At 40.9% G+C, this 22,018-nt stretch overlaps 1 protein-coding gene across 1 annotated transcript in view; it reads right to left on the minus strand.

Annotated features, from left to right (window-relative positions):
- The window catches only part of Ccdc148 (coiled-coil domain containing 148), a 188,046-nt gene that overhangs the window by 81,343 nt on the left and 84,685 nt on the right, over window positions 1-22,018 (minus strand). Inside the window, exon 10 of the mRNA XM_036184725.1 lies at window positions 19,646-19,786. Coding sequence (XP_036040618.1) covers window positions 19,646-19,786 — 141 coding nt within the window. The remainder of the gene's footprint in view (window positions 1-19,645; window positions 19,787-22,018) is intronic.

Raw genomic sequence — 22,018 nt, forward strand, 5'->3', positions numbered from 1 at the left:
CAAAATCTTTCAGTCAATGTCATCTCTCCTGTGTTTCGTGCTTGAACGTAAGTGTGAATCTACCCAACTGACATCAATTTCCGAATTGAAAAGACTAGCCTCAGGCTGGAGAGATGGAAGGCCCAGCAGTGAAGAGTGCTTGTGGCTCTCAACACAGGGTCCTGGCTTACTTGCCAGCATTCAGCCCATGGCTCGTGACCACTTCAATGCTGGTGCCAGGGCATCTGACATCCTCTTCTGGACTGACTTGCCAGGCACCTGTGTTCACCCATGTTCATGCCCATACACAAAATATACATATACACCTTACTAAAACTGAATTTAAATTTTAAGGAGTTCCAGTGACTAATTCTCAAGGCCTTCATTGTGCAAAGCTCTCTACAAGAGCAGGAAATCAAAGCCAGATCTCCAGTGTACAGAAGAGGAAGTCAATTTTACGACTATACTACCTGGTTATTTGAACTTCATGGATATCTTTCTGGCCAGAATTCAAATTGCTCATATTTCTGATACGTTCCCTTGCCCTAAACTTGACTATTTCAGACATTGAGTTACAAACTGATAAACAAGTTCATCCCTGGCTAGTTAGAGAATAAACTAGCATACATTTTCTCCTGAATGATAGGATAAGACTGCGAATAAGGGAACGGGCCAGCAAGACGGCTCAGTAGACAAGAGCCATTGCTACCCGATGCTCTGAGCGTCACACGATTTAAGGAGAGGACCAGTTCCCATAAGCTGTCATCTGACTTCCACACATGTGCCACAGAATGCATGTGAGCTGTACACATGTGCTATGGAATACATACCTGTGTGCATATGTGTACACATGCACACAAATAATTACATTTTTAATAACAAGACTTTAATTACTAAGAAATAAGCTTTCAAAGTGCAACAAGTATGGAAATTGACAGATTATATGTAGTGTCTTCCTTGGCCTCTGGCCTCTGGCTGCATTCAGTAAAAGTGCAAGATGGGAGCCTAGAATGAAGCAGGATGGTGATGCCCCCCCCCACCAGCCTGCTCATTACAGTCTTAAAAGAATGAAAAGAATGGCCACAAGAGAAATATCCCAAATTGTTAGATTATCAAATGAACTATTTGATGAAACACCACATAAGCAGTAAAAATCCTACATTGGAAAAAGGGGAAATACACAAATACAAATACTGACAAGTAAGGAGAAATAATGTTTAAAAAACATACATTTGTGTATGAAGAAATGTTTAAAGCCATTACTATTAAAAACTTTCTTTTGGAAGTGATTCAGGTTTGGGGTGTTTTTCATAGTATTTTGTATGCTTGTCTGTATTTTCAAAACAGACATAAAATACTTTGTTATTACAAAAGTTTGCTTTTTAAATGTAGGCAAAGAAAGCACATTTTTAGGAAGTGCATCCAAGGAGCATGGCTATTATTCTTTCCTGAAGTTCTGATCTTCTTGTATCAAGCCGAATCATAGGATAGTGTATAGAGGATTAATCTTGTCTATATTTGTATAACACTATCCCTTTCTGCCAGCTTGCATATGGCATCATGTTCATGTTCTTTAGAGATGTTTCATGGAATCATGATTTAATTTAGGCTTTATAAAGGCCTCATACAAAACTTCTATTAAAAATGCTGCCTATAGGATAGGTCATTTTTCCTTTCAATATATGGTCCAGCTCCTGATATACTGGTATGACGCCCATTAGTAGCAAATGGGAACTAAATGCTCTTTTTTTTTTTTAAACTGAGTCCAATTACAAAATCTCTCTTTACTTTTAGTTTGCTGACATAACTATATTCCTATCCTTTTAATTTATTGACTCTTATTCTCTTAACTGATTTCTCAACACAATGACTCTTACAAATAAACACATGGCACCAAAAAATCAGGAAAAATGGTAAAAAAAAAAAATGTGCTAAAAGGAAAGTTGAAGGGGAAAAAGAGAGTTGAAATCCGGGCAGTGAGGAGCTGAGCAGCACTGAGCTGCTTCTCCACCTGTAGACCAGAGACAACATTGTGGGAGGGGCAGCAGATGGAGCAGAGACCTTTGGTAGAAAGAATGATAGTCAAGCACAACCCAACAGGGCAAAAGGGTGGGGGCGGGGATCACCATCCTGCTTCATTCCAGCCTCCCATCTTGCACTTTTACTGAATGCATCCAGAAGCCAGAGGCCAAGAAAGATATACAGAAAAACCCAAGAGCCACTGAATGAAGGGTGGAGAGATTAATTTCTTTGACTCTAAGTATTTAGAAGTAGTTGATACCTACATGGATGCAGTAGTAACGTTTTAGGCGGCGCTCACTTTGGCCACTCCTTCATAGCAGAGCTTCCCACACAAATTGGTAATAAACTGCTTTCTGTTGTGATGTATCCTATGTCCACATAATAGGATGAGCCAAGAAAGTATTCTGGGGTAAACACATTAGTTATCTCACTCTTAATTGAAATGCCAGGTGGATTTAAAAATAACTGTCATGGCTTCTTTAGGAGAAAAGTCTGTTTTCAGGATGGGCGATATTACATAATGAGCATGTCATGTGTTGACATTGCTGAAATGAAGTGGCCCATAATCTTGTTTAATTTCTCTCTTTTCACTATTCATTAGGAAAGGAGTTTATATACTAAGGATGTTGTATTTCAAGACATGAAGTGTTAGGGAGAGTAAAAAGTAATCAGGCCTCAGAGTCATTCAATCATGACTTCTTAGAGCTCAGGTGATTTTTGTGAACATTTAATCCAAACACTTCACTTTACAACTGAGAGGGCAGAATCCCACACAGGCTGCATAATGCACTCAAGGTCATCCAACATATAGGGCTCCTGGGACTGTCATGGCTTCCTCTCCCCTTGAACATCAAGGCATATGCTGTGTACAGCTAAGTGGTTGTATGTGGCATATGCAGCAAACATACTCACTCAACCAATAGTCTGTGAGTTCCTGGTACTATGCACTGGAAATAAAGAAATGAAATAAACAACAAATTCCCATTTCTTATGAGTGTGAATTCTAGAAAAAAAAGTGAAGTTAGTCTCACACACACACACACACACACACACACACACACACACACACACACGGCAGGGGTGATAAAAACTGAGAAAAAAACTAGGACAGTATGATAGATGACAACGAGAAAGGGGGTCACCAAGGATGTTTTCACTAGCATGAAGTTTGTTTGGGTCCTTCACTGAACTGAGAAGTGGGTTGTGCAGACATCTTGGAGGAGGAGGAGAGTTCTAGGCACAGGGAAACACCAGTCATACGGCTGGGAGACAGATGCTAAGGAGGAGGTATGCTCATGGAGGAGGAAGCACATAGGTGCATCTGGAACAGAAGCAGGTGGGAAAGGGTAGGAGATGAGATCCAATCCACACTGGGTAAGTGCAGGGAAGAAGACCAGGCAGGGCCTTTGAGGATGGTGAACTTTTATTTCTCATGGATGAGGACTCCATTCGTGCAGTTTTTGGCAGAGGAGTGATATAATCTGAAAGTGAGTTTTACAAAGATTAGCATGGCTGCTTTGAATAAAAGAACATGGGGGTGGAACATTGAGATAGGAAGAAGAGCTAACTGGGAGACCAGGGAGCTGACATAAAGCTTCTATTTGATTTTAAAGACAGAGCTTCTATCCATGTCAGAAGGTAAATGTATGAAGGGAAAATATGAATCAACAGTGACTCCAAGACTGTTGGATGGAACATTGGGAGAGCAGATTCCATCTGCATTGAGAACAGGAAGGAAATATGACATTAGGGAATGCAGTACCACAGCTTTGGCATTTAGATTTGAGAGAGTTGGGTATGTAAGCGTAGACCTCAAAAGGACTATTAGCGGTACTACTTAGCATATAAATGATGTGATGTTATATTAAGTTAGTTGAGATCTACCAGATCTACTTAGATGACCAATCCCTCAACACAATCCAAAGTTTAGGAAATCGAAGAATGAGGAAAACCCACCCAAGCTGACTGAGAAGAAAGTCCCACTGTGGTGGACTGGCTTCCTGGAAGTAAATCAAATCGTTTTCCAATGACGAGGCTCTGACCAGTTCTGTCATAACAGTTCCAGGAAGATGAGAGCTAAGAATTGACCACTGGGATCAGTCAGTGGAACAAGGAGGTCAAGCAGAAGCTTGCCAAGTGCAGAGTTGCTGAAGTTGAAGGGTGCAAAGGTTCAAGAGCACAGGAGTGGAGAAAAAAGTGTTCCACATCACTAATCATCAGAGAAATACAATCACAATAACCCTGCACACCACCTCACTCCTGTTGGAATGGTTACTGTGAAACAGGAAAAAGTTAACAAGTGCTGGAGAGGATTATAGAAAAGCAAACACATGCACACTTGATGAGAAGGCAAATCTTGGAAGACAGTATGGAGGGTCTTTTAAAAATTAACAAAGAACCACCATAGTCCATCAATCCTAATACCGGGGATATCACCAAAGAAAATTAAGGTAATATAATGAGACATACTGTGTTTCCATATTTACTGAAGCACTTATTTACATCAGTGAAGAAATGGAAGCAATCAAGTGCCCATCTACTCATGAGCAGTTGAGAAATAAGAACACAAATTACGAGAGATGAACTCTTGCCAATCGTGGTACTCTAGGTCATCATTAAGTGAAACAAGCCAGCACAGGAAGTAAAGCAGCACAAGATTTCCCCCATGTGGAAGGGGAAATGCTGACCTCACAGAAGCTGCAGTGGCTTCTGCAGGCTGGGGGCGCACAGGACAGGGAAAAGGTAAGCAGGGAGTGCTAAACCGTAGCTAGAGAAGCTTAAGAAACTCTCATCTACTGTCACGAAGTAGGTCTGACTGCAGACAATACCCATGTATTGTGTATTTTTAAAAGGCTTGAGGAAAGAATGTTAAATGCTTCACCATGAAAAAGATAACTGTTACAGGACATAGACACATTTACTCTGATTTTAAGCACCATACACTGCACAAACATAGCAAAATATCACACGATCTACTATAAATATGTGTTTTTATGTGTTGATAAATTAAGATAAAATTAAATTAAGACAAAATTTAAGAAGAATTGAAAGGGGAAAGGTGGACACTGAGTTCAGGATGTGTAATGATGATACTTTCTAAAGAGCGATGGGACCAAGAAAGAGAATTTGTTAGATGGAAGATATTATGGCATGAATTTAGAAAAGAGCTGGAAGATGGGGATGGTGGGAAAAAGATTGGGCAATCTTGAGTAGGAAAGGTGATAAGATTCAATGCACAGATCACAGGACTGGCCTTGGATTCTTCAGCATTATGAAGAAAGGAGTATCAGGGTCATGGGTATGGTCTCTGATGGGTTGGTAGACTTGATCTTAGAAACCTGTGGAAACTCTCTTGTGAAAATAATGTCAGTATGTTAAAAAGAAGAATGCATCTATGGCAACTTCCTTCATCTTACTTAACCCCCTCAAAACATGATAACAAAGAGGAAATGAAAACTGTGAGTTTTTAAAATCAGCTTGCAACATAATGTTATCATTCTTCTCTTTTTGTTCTTTTTTGGTTTTTCAAGACAGGGTTTCTCTGTATAGCCCTGGCTGTCCTAGAGTTCACTTTGTAGACCCGGCTGGCCTTAAACTCACAGAGGTCCTCCTGCCTCTGCTTCCCGAGTGCTAGGATTAAAGGCATGTGCCACCACTACCTGGCTGATTATCTGATTTCTTATGGAGCATTTAATTACAGGTCCTCATTAACTCAGAGAAATCATAACTATTAAGAATATGGAAACAGACATTATCAGTTTTGGGCACTTTAAAAACATAAAAGCCAATTGGTACTACTAAGGAGTTTTCATATTACCCATTTCTTATCTGCTAAACATTATGTGAACAAGCGTAGGAGGACTGGGAAAAGATAACTCCAAGTTATTGAGGGTTCAGGAAACTGAGGTTTCTCAAAATGGATTCATCTTGAAATTAATGACAAGTACCAATCATACTAAGGACAGCATAAACAGTACAGCAGCATTTAAAGAATAAACCAGGGACCTGGTGGTGGTGGCGGCAGTGGCAGCAGCGCACGCCTTTAATCCCAGCACTAGGGAGGCAGAGGCAGGCGGATCTCTGTGAGTTTGAGGCCAGCCTGGTCTACAGAGTGAGTTGCAGGAAAGGCGCAAAACTACACAGAGAAACCCTGTCTCAAAAAACAAAACAAAACAAAACAAAACCAAAAAAAGGAATAAACCAGGACCAACCCATTTAGGGCCAAATCCTAGTCATACTGCTTCACAGCCCTGTGACTTTGGGGACATTATGACTTCTATGGTCAGTTACTAAGTGAGGATTACATGGCTATCCGTCTGTCCGTCAGAGTTGTTAAGAAGATTAAAATGAACACAGGTACTCACTGAACACTGCAAACAGCGTACAAATGGTCACTAATTATATCAGATCATTATGAAAAATCAAGACTCAGCAGAAAATATAGCCAAACAGGGCACCTGGAGTTAATTCTTACATTTCTCTTTGTAAAGCTGCCAACTGGGAAAGCTTATGCAAAAAAAAAAAAAAAAAAAAAAAAACAAATAAGTCTGGCCCTTGGTCATCCTAGGCTTTTTTTTTTTTTTATATGACTTTTTCTTAAAATTATATCATCACAAAAGATAGTAAGGTCCCTTGCTGGGCAGTGATGGTGCATGGCTTTAATCCCAACAATTAAATTTAATCAGGAGGCAAAGGCAGGAAGATCTCTGTGATTTTGAGGCAAGCCTGGTCTACAGAGTGAGTTCCAGGACAGCCAGGGCTACGTAGAGAATCCTGTCTCAGGAAATAAAAAATATATATATATATGTGTGTGTGTGTGTGTGTGTGTGTGTGTGTGTATGTATATATATTTATACACACACATACACAGCACACACATATATATGAAGGTCCCATCATATTCCTCTTAGAGAAAAGCTGCAGGGCTGTAGATATTGCCCAGTGGTTACGACAGCTTGTTGCTTAAGTTTGATCTTCAGCACCCACATCAGTTGCCTCCCCCCCTCCCCACTGCTGATAACCAGACCTATGGCATCTGCTGCAAACCTCTGCTGGGGTTACAGGTGCCCACAGCCATGCTCGGCTTTTTGTGTGTAAGTCGGAGACTCCAGTTTGGGTCCTCGTGTTGAATAACAAGCACCATTACACAGTGAACCTTCTCTGAAACCCTGAAGTTTCCATTTTATAGACAGTTGAGAACAACCAAGATGGCTTACTGTTGGCCATCCCTGGGAAGTCGTCATCCTACAGTTCCTGTCACTTGTGAACGTTATACTGAGAACTGTTTTCAACTTACTCAGTCTCGTGTAAACAGGGCAGAATCGGTTCACTTAATACGCTTACTTAGGTTCATTTCTAAATTTTAATAACAAATCAAAGAACATTGGGAGCATTTTTATATAAGATGATTCTTGATTTCTTTCTTTCAGTTAATTAAATGTCCTGCTCAACATTAACTTTCTACCCATAAAATACTATCTAGAGGACTGGTATTAAATTTTCATAAGAGAAAGTTGGAATCCCAGTTTCATTTTGAGTTCTTTCTGCATAAAATATTTACTATCTTCTCCTTATCTAATCATTGTGAAATGACAATTTATCCATTACATTTCTTTAACTCTCATATTCGGCTGACTTCATCAGATTCTAAAATTAAAAAGAATCATAAGGAAGGGCCTGGAAAGGTGGCTCCATGGTTAAGCATACATACTGTTCTTGCAGAAGGTCTCGGTTCAGTTCCCAGCACCCATGCTAGGCAGCTCACAAACACTTTAACTCTAGGTCTAGGGGATCTGCTCCTCTCTTCAGGCCTTCATGGGCACCCACACCTAGGTGACATTCATTCTCTCTCTCTTTCTCTCTTTCTCTTTCTCATTCTCTTTCTCTCTTTCAGTCTCTCAGTCTGTCTCTATCTCTCTATCTCTTTCTCTCTCTTCCCCTCTCTCATGTACACATACACACAAACAAAACTATTTTTTAAAAAGAATAATAAATAAAATAAAACACCCCCCCAAAAAAAACCCTGCAAAACTCCATACCTACAAGTTATCAGCTGAGAGGACCAGAGACAGCCAATGGGAATAGCTCTAGAGGCTGCTCCTCAGCTCCTCAGCTCCTCAGCTCCACTGGGACTTAGCTTTCACGCAGATGGTTCATTTGCAAAGAATCTCTCATGAGAGTGAGGTCAAGTTTTGTGTTTGGAGGGAATCTAAGACATGTTTCCAAGGTCCCCAAAGGTCATGGCTAAGCTCTCACTGTGGTATCTGTTTTCTGCAAACATGAAAGGTGCTGAATGCCAATTTTCATCATCTGAAAGTCACCATATTGCTAAGTGTCACCATAGTGCTTCTGTGTGGATGTCTCAGCTGGTACAAGTGAAATATTACATAAATTGACAGTATTTTCATTCTATATCATTTTATTGTAACTGCAACCCAGTTAGATATCTTTCTTTCCCTCCTCAAAAGTAGCCTTGTTCTCTGTGTTACACAGGTTGGGGGAGAGTGTCAGCCAGAATGGGAAAGGACCCAGAGGAAACAGAGGATCTTGGCCAGACTGGGCAGATACCATCTCTGAAGGTCTGTTTTCCAAGCACCACTATGATTTCCAAAGGTTCTTTTTCCCACTCCCTAAAGCCTTGTAATCGTCTTTACCCTCCTTTCCCAACATCAGAGCACTTCATGGGGATGAGAGGCACTCAGTCGCAGGAATCTGAAGGAAATCGCAGAGGACAGTTCCGTACCCCACAGTTCCTGTGGTGCACAGATGCATGTGCTAGCAATTAAGGGCCTAAACTGAAAGAGGAAGATCATTAGGAAGAGAGCTGTGGAGCCCTGCTGCAGTCAGCCAGGGCAAAAAGTTTATTTCAAGACCTGAACTTTGATCAACCACAGCTAAACTAATGATGCTGCTACCATGGAGGCATTCACACCAGGAAGCAATCAGACCAGCAGGGGCCAGAGTGGGGACAGATAGCCATGGCATGATGCTACAAGGCCAAGAAATGAAAGAGGAGGCAATGTAGGCGTTGATGAGAACAAAGGCATCTCCCAACTGCCGTGAGCTAAGGGAATCATTGGTGCTCCTTGCAGGGGGCAGGAGTTACTCTTAAAGTTACATTAGAAATACATATATATAGATATTTTGTGTCTATCAATATGAGCATATACAATATATATATATAGTGTGTATGTATATATATATATATATATGAAGCTATTTAATTCATTGTGTGTAGTCATATTCAAGTTAACTAATTTCAAGCTCAATATAATTCACCCTATTTTGTAGTTTTTGTTTTTCTCGATTAACACTTTTATTATCCTGATAAACTTTGAAACTCAAATCTCCCTGTATTACTACTAAGGGCTTCTATTGACATAGCAAGAATTGTATACTATCTGTGTGGCAGGGCAGGTAAACACAGCCTTTTAAAAACTACCAGAAGAGGGATAACTTATAGTGGAGTGTCCTCTTACAATAGCAGGGAATTTGCAAACTGAATAACTGGGATGTAAGATATACCACATTGAAAGGTACTGGGCTGTAGTTGGAGTTTTCCTGCCTGGCCCAGTCAGGACAAATCTCTCTTACCCGCCAGTCCCACAGTCGCTCAGACCCAACCAAGAAAACACACAAAAACTTATATTGCTTACAAACTGTATAGCCGTCACAGGCTTCTTGTTATCTACTTCTTCTATCTTAAATTAAAACATTTCTGTTAGTCTATACTTTGCCACATGGCTTGTGGCTTACCAGTGTCTTTACATGTTGCTTCTCATGGTGGCAGCTGGTGGTGTCTGTCCCTCCGCCTTCCACTTCCCAGAATTCTCTTCTTTCTTGTCCTGCCTATACTTCCTGCCTAGCTACTGGCCAATCAGCATTTTATTTATACAGAGTGATATCCACAGCACTGGGCACACGATAAGTAAGTGGCTAGAGAATCAACCCATCTGGACTGTTGGGCTTCTCCCCTCTCACTGTCGCTCTATCTTACCAGGAGCCCACATCACTTCCCTATATATGAGGCAGATAGGTAGAGAGAAGGCAAAGGCAGCCCACCACACTCCCACCTGAGGGAAAGCAGCGGTGTCCATGCTCAAGGAAAAGTAAAGGCCCTAATGTGAGACACAGTACTTCCTTAAAGAAGACCTTGAGATTTCAAAACAGAACCCAGTAGATGTATAATTTACAATAAAGTCAGCAAGTCATAAAGCTTATGAGAAACAGTGTACATCTTATCTTTTTGAACTGTGTGCTAATGAGTCTGTAGTTTGCAGTTTATGGCCACCCAGACCCAGGGGATGAACTAGTGAATCAATGGTCCTGTGGTTTAGAGTGAATCACTACAGTTAGCTGCATGCTCTATGTTCTCATCAGAATGTTTCATCTTCCTGGTACTAAAAACCAGTTACACAGCCACCAATGTTGATCACGTAATACCCCTTTGAGGCATTCTCTCACTAGCTAAGAACAAGCAGGAAAAGATAACACGTACTGTACCCATGACTCTGGTTTCTGAATCTGGCTTAATACTATTGCCTCTAGTTATTATTAGCTGATTTCTATTTGAAATGTCCAGATTTGATCCATGGTGTGTTTCTAGCTACCTTCCACTTGACCAGTCCACTACAACAATATTAATATCAGTAATTATTGTATTACTTATAGAACTCTTTCTGGGGTACAGTAGTGTGTTAGCTGCTTCCTAGGTTTTGTCTCAACTTTTTCAGTATTATACAAATAAACACAAACACTGAAACTCAGGAGATAAAAACAATTTTCTCCACGGTCACACGATTAGCAAGTGACACCTCTGAACTTTGGCCAGATCTGAACAAGGAAAAACAAAACAAAACAAAAAAACCTATGCACTCAATGTACTTGGAGCCTTGCCCCGCTTCCAATAAGCTCATTGAGTTTGGGGCCCTTCACATTTGCTACCCAGTTTGCTGTTTGTTGATTTCTCTTTCCACAATGGCTCATCTCTATCTTCATTTGGAACTGAATCTCTTTAGATCTACTTCAGTATCTTTGAATGGGTATGTGTTCAGGTTCCTTTCTCAATGACATGGCCAATGTACCATAGAGTTATAGCTGATATATGATGAAAACAAAAGTGTCTTTGGACTGTTCTCCATCCTTAGTTAAATTCTAGTTCAGAGTCATGGGCCTGCCTTGGGATATCAAATTAATACTAAGTCTTGTTAGGGAATGCTCATCTTCTAGTCCTTGGTAGCTAGAACTCATTCCCCACTGCCCAAAAAAGTTCAAGGTCAAAATGAAGATATGAGTACAGCTTAGTCTCAAAATGCCACTTGTCTTCAGGAAGCACTTTCCATTTCCTGTCTGCACTCCCCTTTCCAGCCTGTCCCCATACAGGGAGATACAAGGAATCTTAATCTCTCCCGATCCTGGATGAAGTCTGAGCCATGAAGGAAGTATCTGGAATGCCATGTACCTGTAGGTGCCAACCTTAGCCTCTAATACCTACACTGTTTAATTCAGTCCTCCATGCTCAGGATTCCATACTCTGAGTCATCCCCACTCCTTTATTATGAATGGTAGCACAGGGTGACAGTGCCAGCTGAGACACTTTGTCATCCTGCTTTTCCCCAGTAGGATTCTGGGCATGTGGTACCCCTTTTCATGCTGCCCTAGTTTAGACATCATCTCAAGACCCTATGTGTCTTTCATAGATTCCCATGATAAAGATTCCCACAATCTTCTTAAATAATCCTCTCACTGTTTTGGTCTGTGGAGGTGGCTGAGAGACTTCACCCTTAAACTCCCAAATCTTTCTAGCTTTGAAAGATCCAAGGGGAGGTCTTTTAAATGCTGACCTTTTGTTCTTTTGAAGGCTTCAGTAAGGGATTATATAATTGTAAATCTAGTCCACTGTCTACCCTGTCCATCAGGATGGAGTCACTTTACTGGTTGAGAGTTTTCCTAACCATCAACTCTGCATCTTTTTTGTTGAACAGTTCTTCAAACTTATCTTCTCCATTTAACTATAAGCAGCAAAAAGAATCCAGGCAGCACCTTCAATGTCTTGAAAAATTCTCAGATCTATGGAGCTCATTACTCTGGAATTTCTTCTCCATGCAGCTTAAGACTCCCCAAGCTCTAGGATCTTCTAATGGTAACCAGCCTTTCTCCTGTTCCCCATACCGCTCACCACTTTTCCTAGAGTTCTCATCAGCCATGTCAGTAACATCTGATATTTATACTAGCAGTTTGTCGAAGGTAATCTAGTCTTTTTATATTAATCAATCTCAAAATGATATCCTTGAAATTCTTCTGGCTTTTCCCCACTTCCAATTCCAAATCCACCAAATCCACTTCTACGTGCTTGCTATTCCAGATACCAAACCCGCTTTAGTGTTTTGTTTTGTTTAATTACTATATAAATATTACAACAGATTTGGCAGTGTAAAACAAGACTCTTTTATTAGCTCAGAATTCTGTAATTCAGAAGTCCCACACAGTGGAGCTCTGCTTTTGAAGTTATAATTCTGAAATCCAGGGTTTGGTCAAAACAGAATTCTCATCTGGAGAAAAAATTGCTTCCAACCTCATTCTTGGTTTTGACAGAATTAAGTTCCTTATGGTCACAGGACAGTGACTTGGAGCTTTGCATTGCTTCGCTGGCTCAGTTCTGCAAGGCTCCCCACATTCCCGGCCTGATGGCCCCCTCGGCCTTTTGGTCATCAGTGGCAGGTTGTGTCCTTCTTGTCCTTCAAACCTCTTGCCACCCTAGGCAACCTGCCAGCCTCTTCTCTAAAGGGCTCCTGTGATTGGGTCATTCTGATAATGTCTTTGTTTTACAGTCACCTGTGCTGTCTGATCTAAGCTAAGCTTAGGAAGAAATTCCATGTTACATCCACTTCTGGTGAGGAAGGGCATAGAGTAGGTAGGAAGGGAATCTCTGGGGACATCTTTCAAGTCAGCTTGGTCGGATGTACTTGCTGGCTCCTCTAAATCTTAATGGTCCTAAAGAAGCTGGGTTTACATTTAAAGATCTTAGGTTTTATCAATACTCTGTGTCCACCTCTTCTTTTCCTCCCACAGCTTTTTAGATCAGTATCTAAAAACTTGATAGTACACTATCAAGTTATATAGTACCTCAAAAGAGACTTCAACATTTTTATGAAATTTTTCTTTCATATGAACCCACAAATTCCCATACTGGGAGAACAGCTTTGACATGAACTATAACTTATCTCAGGAGAATGCAGCTTCTGGAATCTTCTGAGTGAAACAATTGTCCCAGCCGTCTAACCTGCACTCCATTTTCACTGTCAGTGCTAGATAGCCTATGCCCTTTGGTTTCACACTGTCTCCTCCCCAGGGGTTATCTGCAGGGTGCAAGTAATTCTGGGTCTTTGCCAGAACATTCAAGTGCTAATATCCCACTGAAGCTGCGATTTGGGGCATTTACTGAATTAATGTCACATGAACCCAAGAATTCACAAAATGGCAGATCCCTCCCTAAAATATCTTTGAGATAAGACTGAATATTAAATACCCACTGGTGGCATGCTGATTTCCCTAGTCATGCCTCCCAATCAGTTGCTTACAGTGCTGTATTAGGAATTGGCTAAAAGTTTTCAGAGAACTATAAAACACTACACCAAGGAAGACATATTGAAGAACCAGCCTGCCTCCACCTTAGGCTTAAAAGTCATCTTATAGTAAAGACAAACTAGGTTAATTCTTGTTTATGATTAAACCTCTGTTTCTCAAGGACTGGGCTATGCATACCCAGGTGTAACCTTAACTATAAATTGTTTTGGACTGCCTGTTCCAGGAATGGCAATTATGTCTTTGTTTAAAAATTGTTTATAACCATCTTGTAATCCTATCTTTGTTTCAAAATGTTAGATGACTTCCTTCTTGTGACTGCCTGTTGCTATGACTACCTTGTCATGCCCACCTTGCAATTATGTCTTTGTGTATTCTCTTGTACACTGTAAAGATTTGTCACTCAAATTGATTTAATAAAACACTGATTGGCCAGTAGCCAGGCAGGAAGTATAGACAGTGTGACCAGACTAGGAGAATTCTGGGAAGAGGAAGGGTGGAGTCAGGAATCACCAGCTAGATGAAGAGGAAACAAGATGAGAATGTCCAACTGAGAAAAGTTACCAAGCCATGTGGCTAAGCATAGATAAGAATTACTAGTTAATTTAAATGTAAGATCTAGTTAATAATAAGCCTAAGCTATGGGTCATGCATCTATAAGTAATATTAAGCCTCTGATTCAATTATTTGGGAAGCAGTTGCTGGGTATTTGGGAACAGGCAGGCAAGAGAGAAACTTCCACCTACAATCTGGTTTTAATTAATTGCTTGTTTTAGTTAATTTGGCCATGATGATTTGGGTCAGGGGTCTTTCTCCTCCCACCTTTGGTATTAACATTGTGTCTCTAGTATATGAGCCTTGATCACAATCTCCATCCTGGGAGAAAGGCTGGAACTACTTTGCCTTGGAGTCCATTGAATCCTAGACTTGGCATCCCATAACAATGAACCTCCTAAAATCCTATTTTTATGATATTTTCACACCATCCTAAGAGTCACACACAGCAAAAGGGTGGTACAGAGAACAACACTACATATCAGTTAGTTTAAGGCCCATCAAGCACAATTTCGTTTTTTACAATAGTTCTATGTTCATTCAAATTGTGAAAATTACCTACCAGCTAACAATTTAGCTAGTCTCAGCTAATCAACAGTTTCCTTGAATCTTTAGATGAAACCATGAAAAGTATGAATATTCTATCCAAATGCAGTTTTAAACCAGGGGAAAAAGTAATCTAAGGTGCTGGGCACCTATAAGAGTAAATTTTAGCACTAGACACAAGCTGAAACCTTCTCTTAGCATATGAGCCATGAAAGATAAACTGCAGGGAAGAAGAGGGCATCTTGTCCAGACATCCTCCAGTGAGGTCTTCCGCACGGCAGAGCTTCTCCGGCTCCTCTGCTGCTTCTTTATGAGTAAGGAGAGTCAGGGGTAAAATTGCAGTGGGAGAATGGAGGTAAACTGCCTAGGGGAGCAGCATGTCTCAGTCCGAGGACACTGTCTGTAGGATTATCACCTGTAGCAGATTATCTGCCAAGTTGCTATGATGCTCTGGAAAAACAAAATTTGCTTCTAGTATAGAAAATAGTTAAGACAAAGAGAATGTAAGTTTGCAATTAATAAAGGTAACCAGAACTTTCAATAACTCTTGATAAAGGCACTCTCCAACCTTAAATATGTAGAAATGCTGAACAAAATCACACATACACCACACACAGAGACACAGACACAGACACAGACACACGCACAGACACAGACACACACACACACACACACACACACACACAGAGAGAGAGAGAGAGAGAGAGAGAGAGAGAGAGAGAGAGAGAGAGAGAGAGAGCGAGAGGCATATACACACAGGCACTGCCCCAGGATTAAACAGAAAGATAGACTCCTAAGTCAGACCAAGGAGATGCAGCTGAAGTCAGAGGAAGACCAGACCCTAACAAGGGACTGAGTAGCTCACAACTGGCCTTTCACCTTGCTAGGAGCTGGGACCAAGACAAAGAACTTGAGCAGACACCGAGCAGGGATTATCACACCATGATGTGGCTCTAGGACTACTTATGCCTGGGCACCAGAGGATCAAAGGGGTCACTGCAGAATGCTAAGCTAGTGTTGGCATTCACACAGGCTCACAGCATGGTGTCCCGGGTCCAGACCATAACACAGAAGCTGGTTCTGAGCCAGTAAAATGTACATGGCCCTCAGCAGAAGCAAAACTAAGAGCTGTCTTCAGAGGTGGTGTCATTACTGGATCTCAGTTCAGAAAGGAAGGTGCAATTCACAAAGAAAACGTAAACGCCTTCCTTCTGTGGCGTTTAAAATGTCTGTGAAACTGTAGAAACTTCAGGCAATATTAAAAGGCAAATGACCAGAGGAAAAAAGTACCTGTAACTCCAATAGCTGATTTAGATGTGGCATCCTGTAATTATAAGCCCCAGCTATAGAGTAATAAATAAACAAATAGAAAAATAGATTAAAAGTACAAATAAGAAGTCTATAAGGGGCTGGAGAGATGGTTCAGAGGTTAAGAGCACTGGCTGTTCTTCCAGAGGTCCTGAGTTCAATTCCCAGCAACCACATGGTGGCTCACAACCATCTGTAATGAAATCTGGTGCCCTCTTCCTGCCTGCAAGGACACATGCAGGCAGAACACTGTATACATAATAAATACATCTTTTTGTTTGTTTGTTTGTTTTGTTTTTGTTTTTTCGAGACAAGATTTCTCTGTGTAGCTTTGCGCCTTTCCTGGAACTCACTTGGTAGCCCAGGCTGGCCTCAAACTCTCAGAGATCCGCCTGGGCCTGGCTCTGCCTCCCCAGTGCTGGGATTAAAGGCATGCGCCGCCACCACCGCCTGGCTAAATAAATCTTCTTTAAAAAAAGCAAAAAAAAAAAAAAAAAAAAAAAAAAAATCTATAAAAGAAAAAAATTCCCAGTAAACATAAGAAGATATTCAGTCTCAGAAGCAACCATGGAAATACAAATTAAAACACTAATGAGGTGCTTTTCACATTTATCAGATCGGCAGAATTTAAAAAAAAAGCAATTATAATAACCATATAAAGTTTAGAAATCATATGGAATGGAAATATATTGATCCTACCACATAACCATTTCACTCCTAGAAGCACCTGGAGAAAGTTCTGGTTAGGCCAAAGGATGTTGGCCTGGCTACTACAGCTGCACAGCAGACAAAACAAATGAATCTTTGCAGGCTGAACTGAAATCCGCTAGGGAAAATGGAGAAATCGGCAGTTGTGTCTACTACGGAATACTAAACATCAATTAAAAAAGCAACCAGCTCTACTCCACACTGTGAACACAGGACTGGTTTAAAACACAAGCTGGGGTGGGAAAAAGGAGTGTTGCCGAACGGTAGTGCTCGCAAAAAGAAAATTAAATCATAGCCTACATGTTAAAATGTTTTAACGGCTATACCGTTATTCTGGGATGACAGAAACAAGTGAGGAAGGTGCTGACTAAGGCCTCAGGAAAGGACTTCAGCTTTGTGATACTCGGCCTGCTCTTTCTGAAAATGTGAAATAATGTAAAGCATATTAAAATTCTCACTGCTACATGATGGGTACTAATATATTAATCTCTGTATTTTAAAAGTATTCCCTAAATGAAAAAAAAATTATTGTAAGAAGAGAATAAGCGAAATAAACCAGATACCTTGGTCCTATTCAATTTCTTTCTTTCTTTCTTTCAGGCTGGCCTCGAACCCAGAGATCCACCTGCCTCTGCCTCCTGAGTGCTGGGATTAAAGGCATGTGCCACCACCGCCCGCAGGTCTTACTCAATTTCTAGGGGTTAAAATCAAATCTCAGAGCATCAAAAACACAGCAAGGTTGCCACAAGATCTTGTTCTTACATTGTCTACATGTTCCTCATTATCATGCAAGACACTAAGTAAGCCCCTGCAGGCAGCTTAATGGAGTGCAGCTGGAGCCCCAAATGCACTAGGCATATGGACATCTTGACTTCTTTTCAGCATCTACTTCCTTCATGCTCCTAGGTATAGCTTAGAGTTTGCACTCTAAAACGTGGGAAGGGTGTTGCAATTAATGTCACAGAAGGTCTCCTGCATTTCCATTGTTCCTTCTTGCTTTACTAGTCCTGCCATCATCTTGACCACCACAGCTGTCAATCATTCCATTACCCTTTCTGTGTTTGTTTGTTCACTTGCTTAGGTATTTCTGAAGCTAAGTGTCGTCCCTTCCTGAAAACTCAGAAAGTCTTTCTTTCTCACCTTCTAAAACTCATTTCTGTCCCTTCTAGGGATTTTATGTCGTGACTGCAAAGAAAACAGTGAATACTTTCCTGCCATCCTCTCCTGAGTATCCATGCCAACTGCCCAACCTGAATCTAACTTCCACAATTCAGTGTGCTCCCTCCCATGATCAATGATTGACTTATTTTATTTGTCTTGGTCTTTATAAACCTTTAGAAAAAATGGCAGTTTACTTAAGGCCCTTTTCATGACACTGAAGGGGCTACTACATGTAACAAATGCTTAGATATATAACAATGCTTTCTGTGGTCATACTTGAAGCTAAGACATGCTATGAAAGCACCCTTGATAGAAGACAAAACTAGGGATATAGACATCAAATACTGGACTTTCATGATAGCAAATAATCGGTAAGTTAGTTGCCCCACAAAGATACACAGTTCACTACCATCATCTGAAACATGGTCAATATCAAGTAATTATTGATGTTTGTGCAGTTATTCCTTTTAAAAATCACCCTTCTTGTGGGCCTGATAAAACCACCCAATTTACTTTTTTACAAGAATAAATAGAATTCAATTTTTAATTAAAACACATAAAAGCTGTGAAGAGTGACCCCTTGCGGCTGATTTTGTCAAGTGGCCACAGAACCTTTAGGGTGTCGCTTTGGACATGTGCTACTTTCCACTTCACTCAGCTTTCGGGTGAAAAGGCATGGCACAAGTCAAGATCAATGACAAGTGACGAGTCAGCAATCCAGCCAAGCTGGCTTAGAGACTGAAAGTCCATAGTTCTCCTTCCTCCCCCAATACTGAACTTTGAAAGAAACGCTCCTCAACAAGGGCTTCCCAGACTTAACCATGGTTGCAAGAACAAAAGGTAGTCCACCAGTGGCCATGAGTCAATCAGTTGTTCTTAGCATTATAAGCAGCTTTTTTAAAAAAAAAAATCATTTTTCACATCATGCCGATCAAGTCAATCCAGGTGAACTTTCTGGGCCCTCGTATACAAGACTGCAGGAGGTTTGCCAGAGAATCGATTTCCTTCCATTGCACTGGTCATGAGGTAACCACTTTCTGAGAATGGTTTTCAGAGTCAGCAGTTCCATAAGATGTTGCTTGATAATGCTGATAACGTTTTCTACTAAATATCTTTACTGCAAATTCTGGAATTTTTATTGTAGCAACAGGTAAAATGTCTAAATTCTGTAATAAAATAATAAAACCAACCCTCCAGCCTTTCTATCTTCTGTAGAGCAGCAGCACACTTTAGTGTGCATGAGAGTTTGGTGAGTTTTTTTAAGATTTAGAAAGAAGAATTTGCTCCAAAGAAGAATGGTAAATTTATATAACTGAAAAAAATCTAACAAATAATAAGTCAGGAAGTGAAGTCTGTAAGGGCCTTTTGACATTGCATGAATTGTACACTGTCCCTGATACAATGTATTCTGCCAGCAAGTACATCTCAAACTATCATTTGCCACATTACCATAAACCAAAATGCTCTCCCAGTACACTAGAAGCTTTAAAATGTCCCTCCTTAGTGCAAGACTTAAGAATAAGAATAACCACAAATTTTGCCTTCTCCCCCCAATATAGAATGAACTAAGTCGCAGATACCTTGTCTGCAAGGCAACAAGACAGGTTCTCTTCCATGCTAGCAAATCTGTGACACTCATATAAAAAGCAAGACTTTGCTCGTTCCTCACAAATGTTCCCAGAACAGCCTGGGAGAGTTCTGTGTCAAACACCAAAGAGAACCAAAGCCCAATCAAGCAATTAAGGACCCACTCCCACATCCAGGGAAACAGGAGGTTTTATACCTTTATCTTCGCCTCTTCTCTTTGTAGCAATTCCTTCTTTTTCCATAGTTTTAATTTCTCCTCTTCCCTTTCTCTTCTTCTGACTGAAATTTCCATTTCCAGTCTTGCTAGCTCTTCCTGATGGGCTCGCCATTGAGAAACCTGAAACACATAGAAATCCTTCATTTTAATAACTATGCACTATCACAGGATTTCACACGGGACAAGTTTCTGCGTTAAGGAGATCAAGTTTTTCCAAACATACATGTAAATTTTATATGCATATGAGGATATGATATGTGTGCAAGCTAGTATAGAAAACAGCAACTTTAAAATAACTCATTTAGACACTCCTTAGCTGAACTCAGAAAGTCATAAAAGTTTATGATTTTCCTGCAAAGAATCTGCAAACTTCCAAAATATTCTAGGCCAGGAGAGTAAGCCCACCCTTGACATTGCCTAGAATACCAAGACCCACAGGCTGGATGACCCAGAGACCTAGGATAGAACCAAACATGACTGGAGAAAAAAAATAAAAGAGGTCAATGTAATGATGCCTAACAATATTCCACTATACTCAGTGATTGGCTCCTACACCAATTATCATCAGAGAGGCTTCATCCAGCAACTGATGGAAACAGATGCAGAGACCCATAGCCTAACATTAGGTGGAGCTTGGGGGAATCCTGCAGAAGAGGGGGAGAAAGGATTGTAGGAGCCAGAGGGGTCAGAGACACGTCAAGAAAACCCCCCAGAACCTGCTATTCTGTGCTCATAGGGACTCACAGAGACTTAACAGACAACCAGGGAGCCTGCATAGGACTGACCTAGGCCTTCCACATGTATGTGAAAGCTGTGTAGCTTGATCTTCTTGTGGAACTCCTAACAGTGGAAGCAGGAGCTGTCTCTGATGCTTTTGCTGACTTTTGGGAACCTATTCCTCATACTGGGCGGCCTGGCCCAGCCTTAATGCATGGGAAGGTGCTTACATTTCGATATGCCATGTTTTGTTGATATCCATGGGAGACTTGCTCTTTCTTGAACAGAAACCAGAGGAAGAGTGGATTGGGAGGTGGGGACAGAGAGGGGCTGGGGGAAGGAGTGGGAGGAGAGGAGAGGAGGGAAGGGAAAACAGTCAGAATGTTAAAAAAAAAAAAATATGGTAGCTGGAGCCATTGAGATGACTCAGCAGGTAAAGCATGTGCTGCCAAGCCTGATGAGCTGAGATCAGTCCCCACATGAGTAAGAGAAGTAGATTCCATTCCTGTAAGTTTTCCTCTGATCTCCATACAAATGCTGTGGCACAAGTGTACCCACTCACATAGACACACAAAAGAAATAAAAATGTAATTTAAACAGTAAGAGAGAGAGAGCAATCAAGGAAGATACCCAATATTGATTACAGGCCTCTACACATATATGGACATGCCCACACTGTTCCAGGCCATCCAGTATGAGGAATAGGTTCCCAAAAGCCAGCAAAAGAGTCAGAGACAGCTCCTGCTTCCACTGTTAGGGGTTCCACGAGAAGACCAAGCTACACAGCTGTCACATACATGCACACATGTACAACAACCACCCCAATTCTGGAATTAGTCCTAAGACCTTAAAAGGTTTAAGAAGTGCTGACAGATTTCAGCTTCCTTATTTTATAAGCATGGAAAGTGAGCATAAATTAAGATGACAACACAGAAAAGAACTTCCTGGGTTTGAATATGGATATGGGTAGACAAATATTTTTCATCACTTTTGTCAATATGTAAATACGTATCACAATACAAAATACACATAGCCCTTCATTCATGATCCCTGCTTCCAAGTAATTATCCAGAAACTATTGTACTGGTTAGAGTACTTGCTTGTTTGTTTGTTTGTTTGTTTGTGTCAACAGGACACAAGCTGGAGTCATCTGGGAAGAGAGAACCGCAATTGAGACAATGTCTCCACCAAATTTCCTGAGGGCTAGTCTATGGAACACTGATGTGGGAGGGTCCAGATCACTATCAGGCTATCAGCAGCATCAGCCCTGGGCACGTGGTCCTGGGTTCTAAAAGAAAGCTGGCTGAGTAAAGCCACAGAAAGCAAGCTAATGAGCAGCATTCCTCCATGGCCTCTGTTTCAGTTCCTGCCACCATGTTCCTGCTTGAGTTTCTGACCTGACTTCCTTCCCTTCATGATCAACTATCAGCTGTAGGCTGAAATGAACCCTTCCCTCCCTCTGTTGCTTCTGGTCCTAGAGTTTTATCACAGCAACAGAAATCAAGCAAACACTACAACCATCAACTAGACAAGTGCACAAAAATGTATCTTAGCAATGCTCTCTGCAGCATAGTTTAAAACAGGAAATTTGGGAAAAGTCTAAATGCCCAGCAATAGAAGTTAGCTGAAACCAAC

This window comes from Onychomys torridus, chromosome 4 (assembly GCF_903995425.1).
Source record: "Onychomys torridus chromosome 4, mOncTor1.1, whole genome shotgun sequence".
Taxonomy (NCBI): domain Eukaryota; kingdom Metazoa; phylum Chordata; class Mammalia; order Rodentia; family Cricetidae; genus Onychomys; species Onychomys torridus.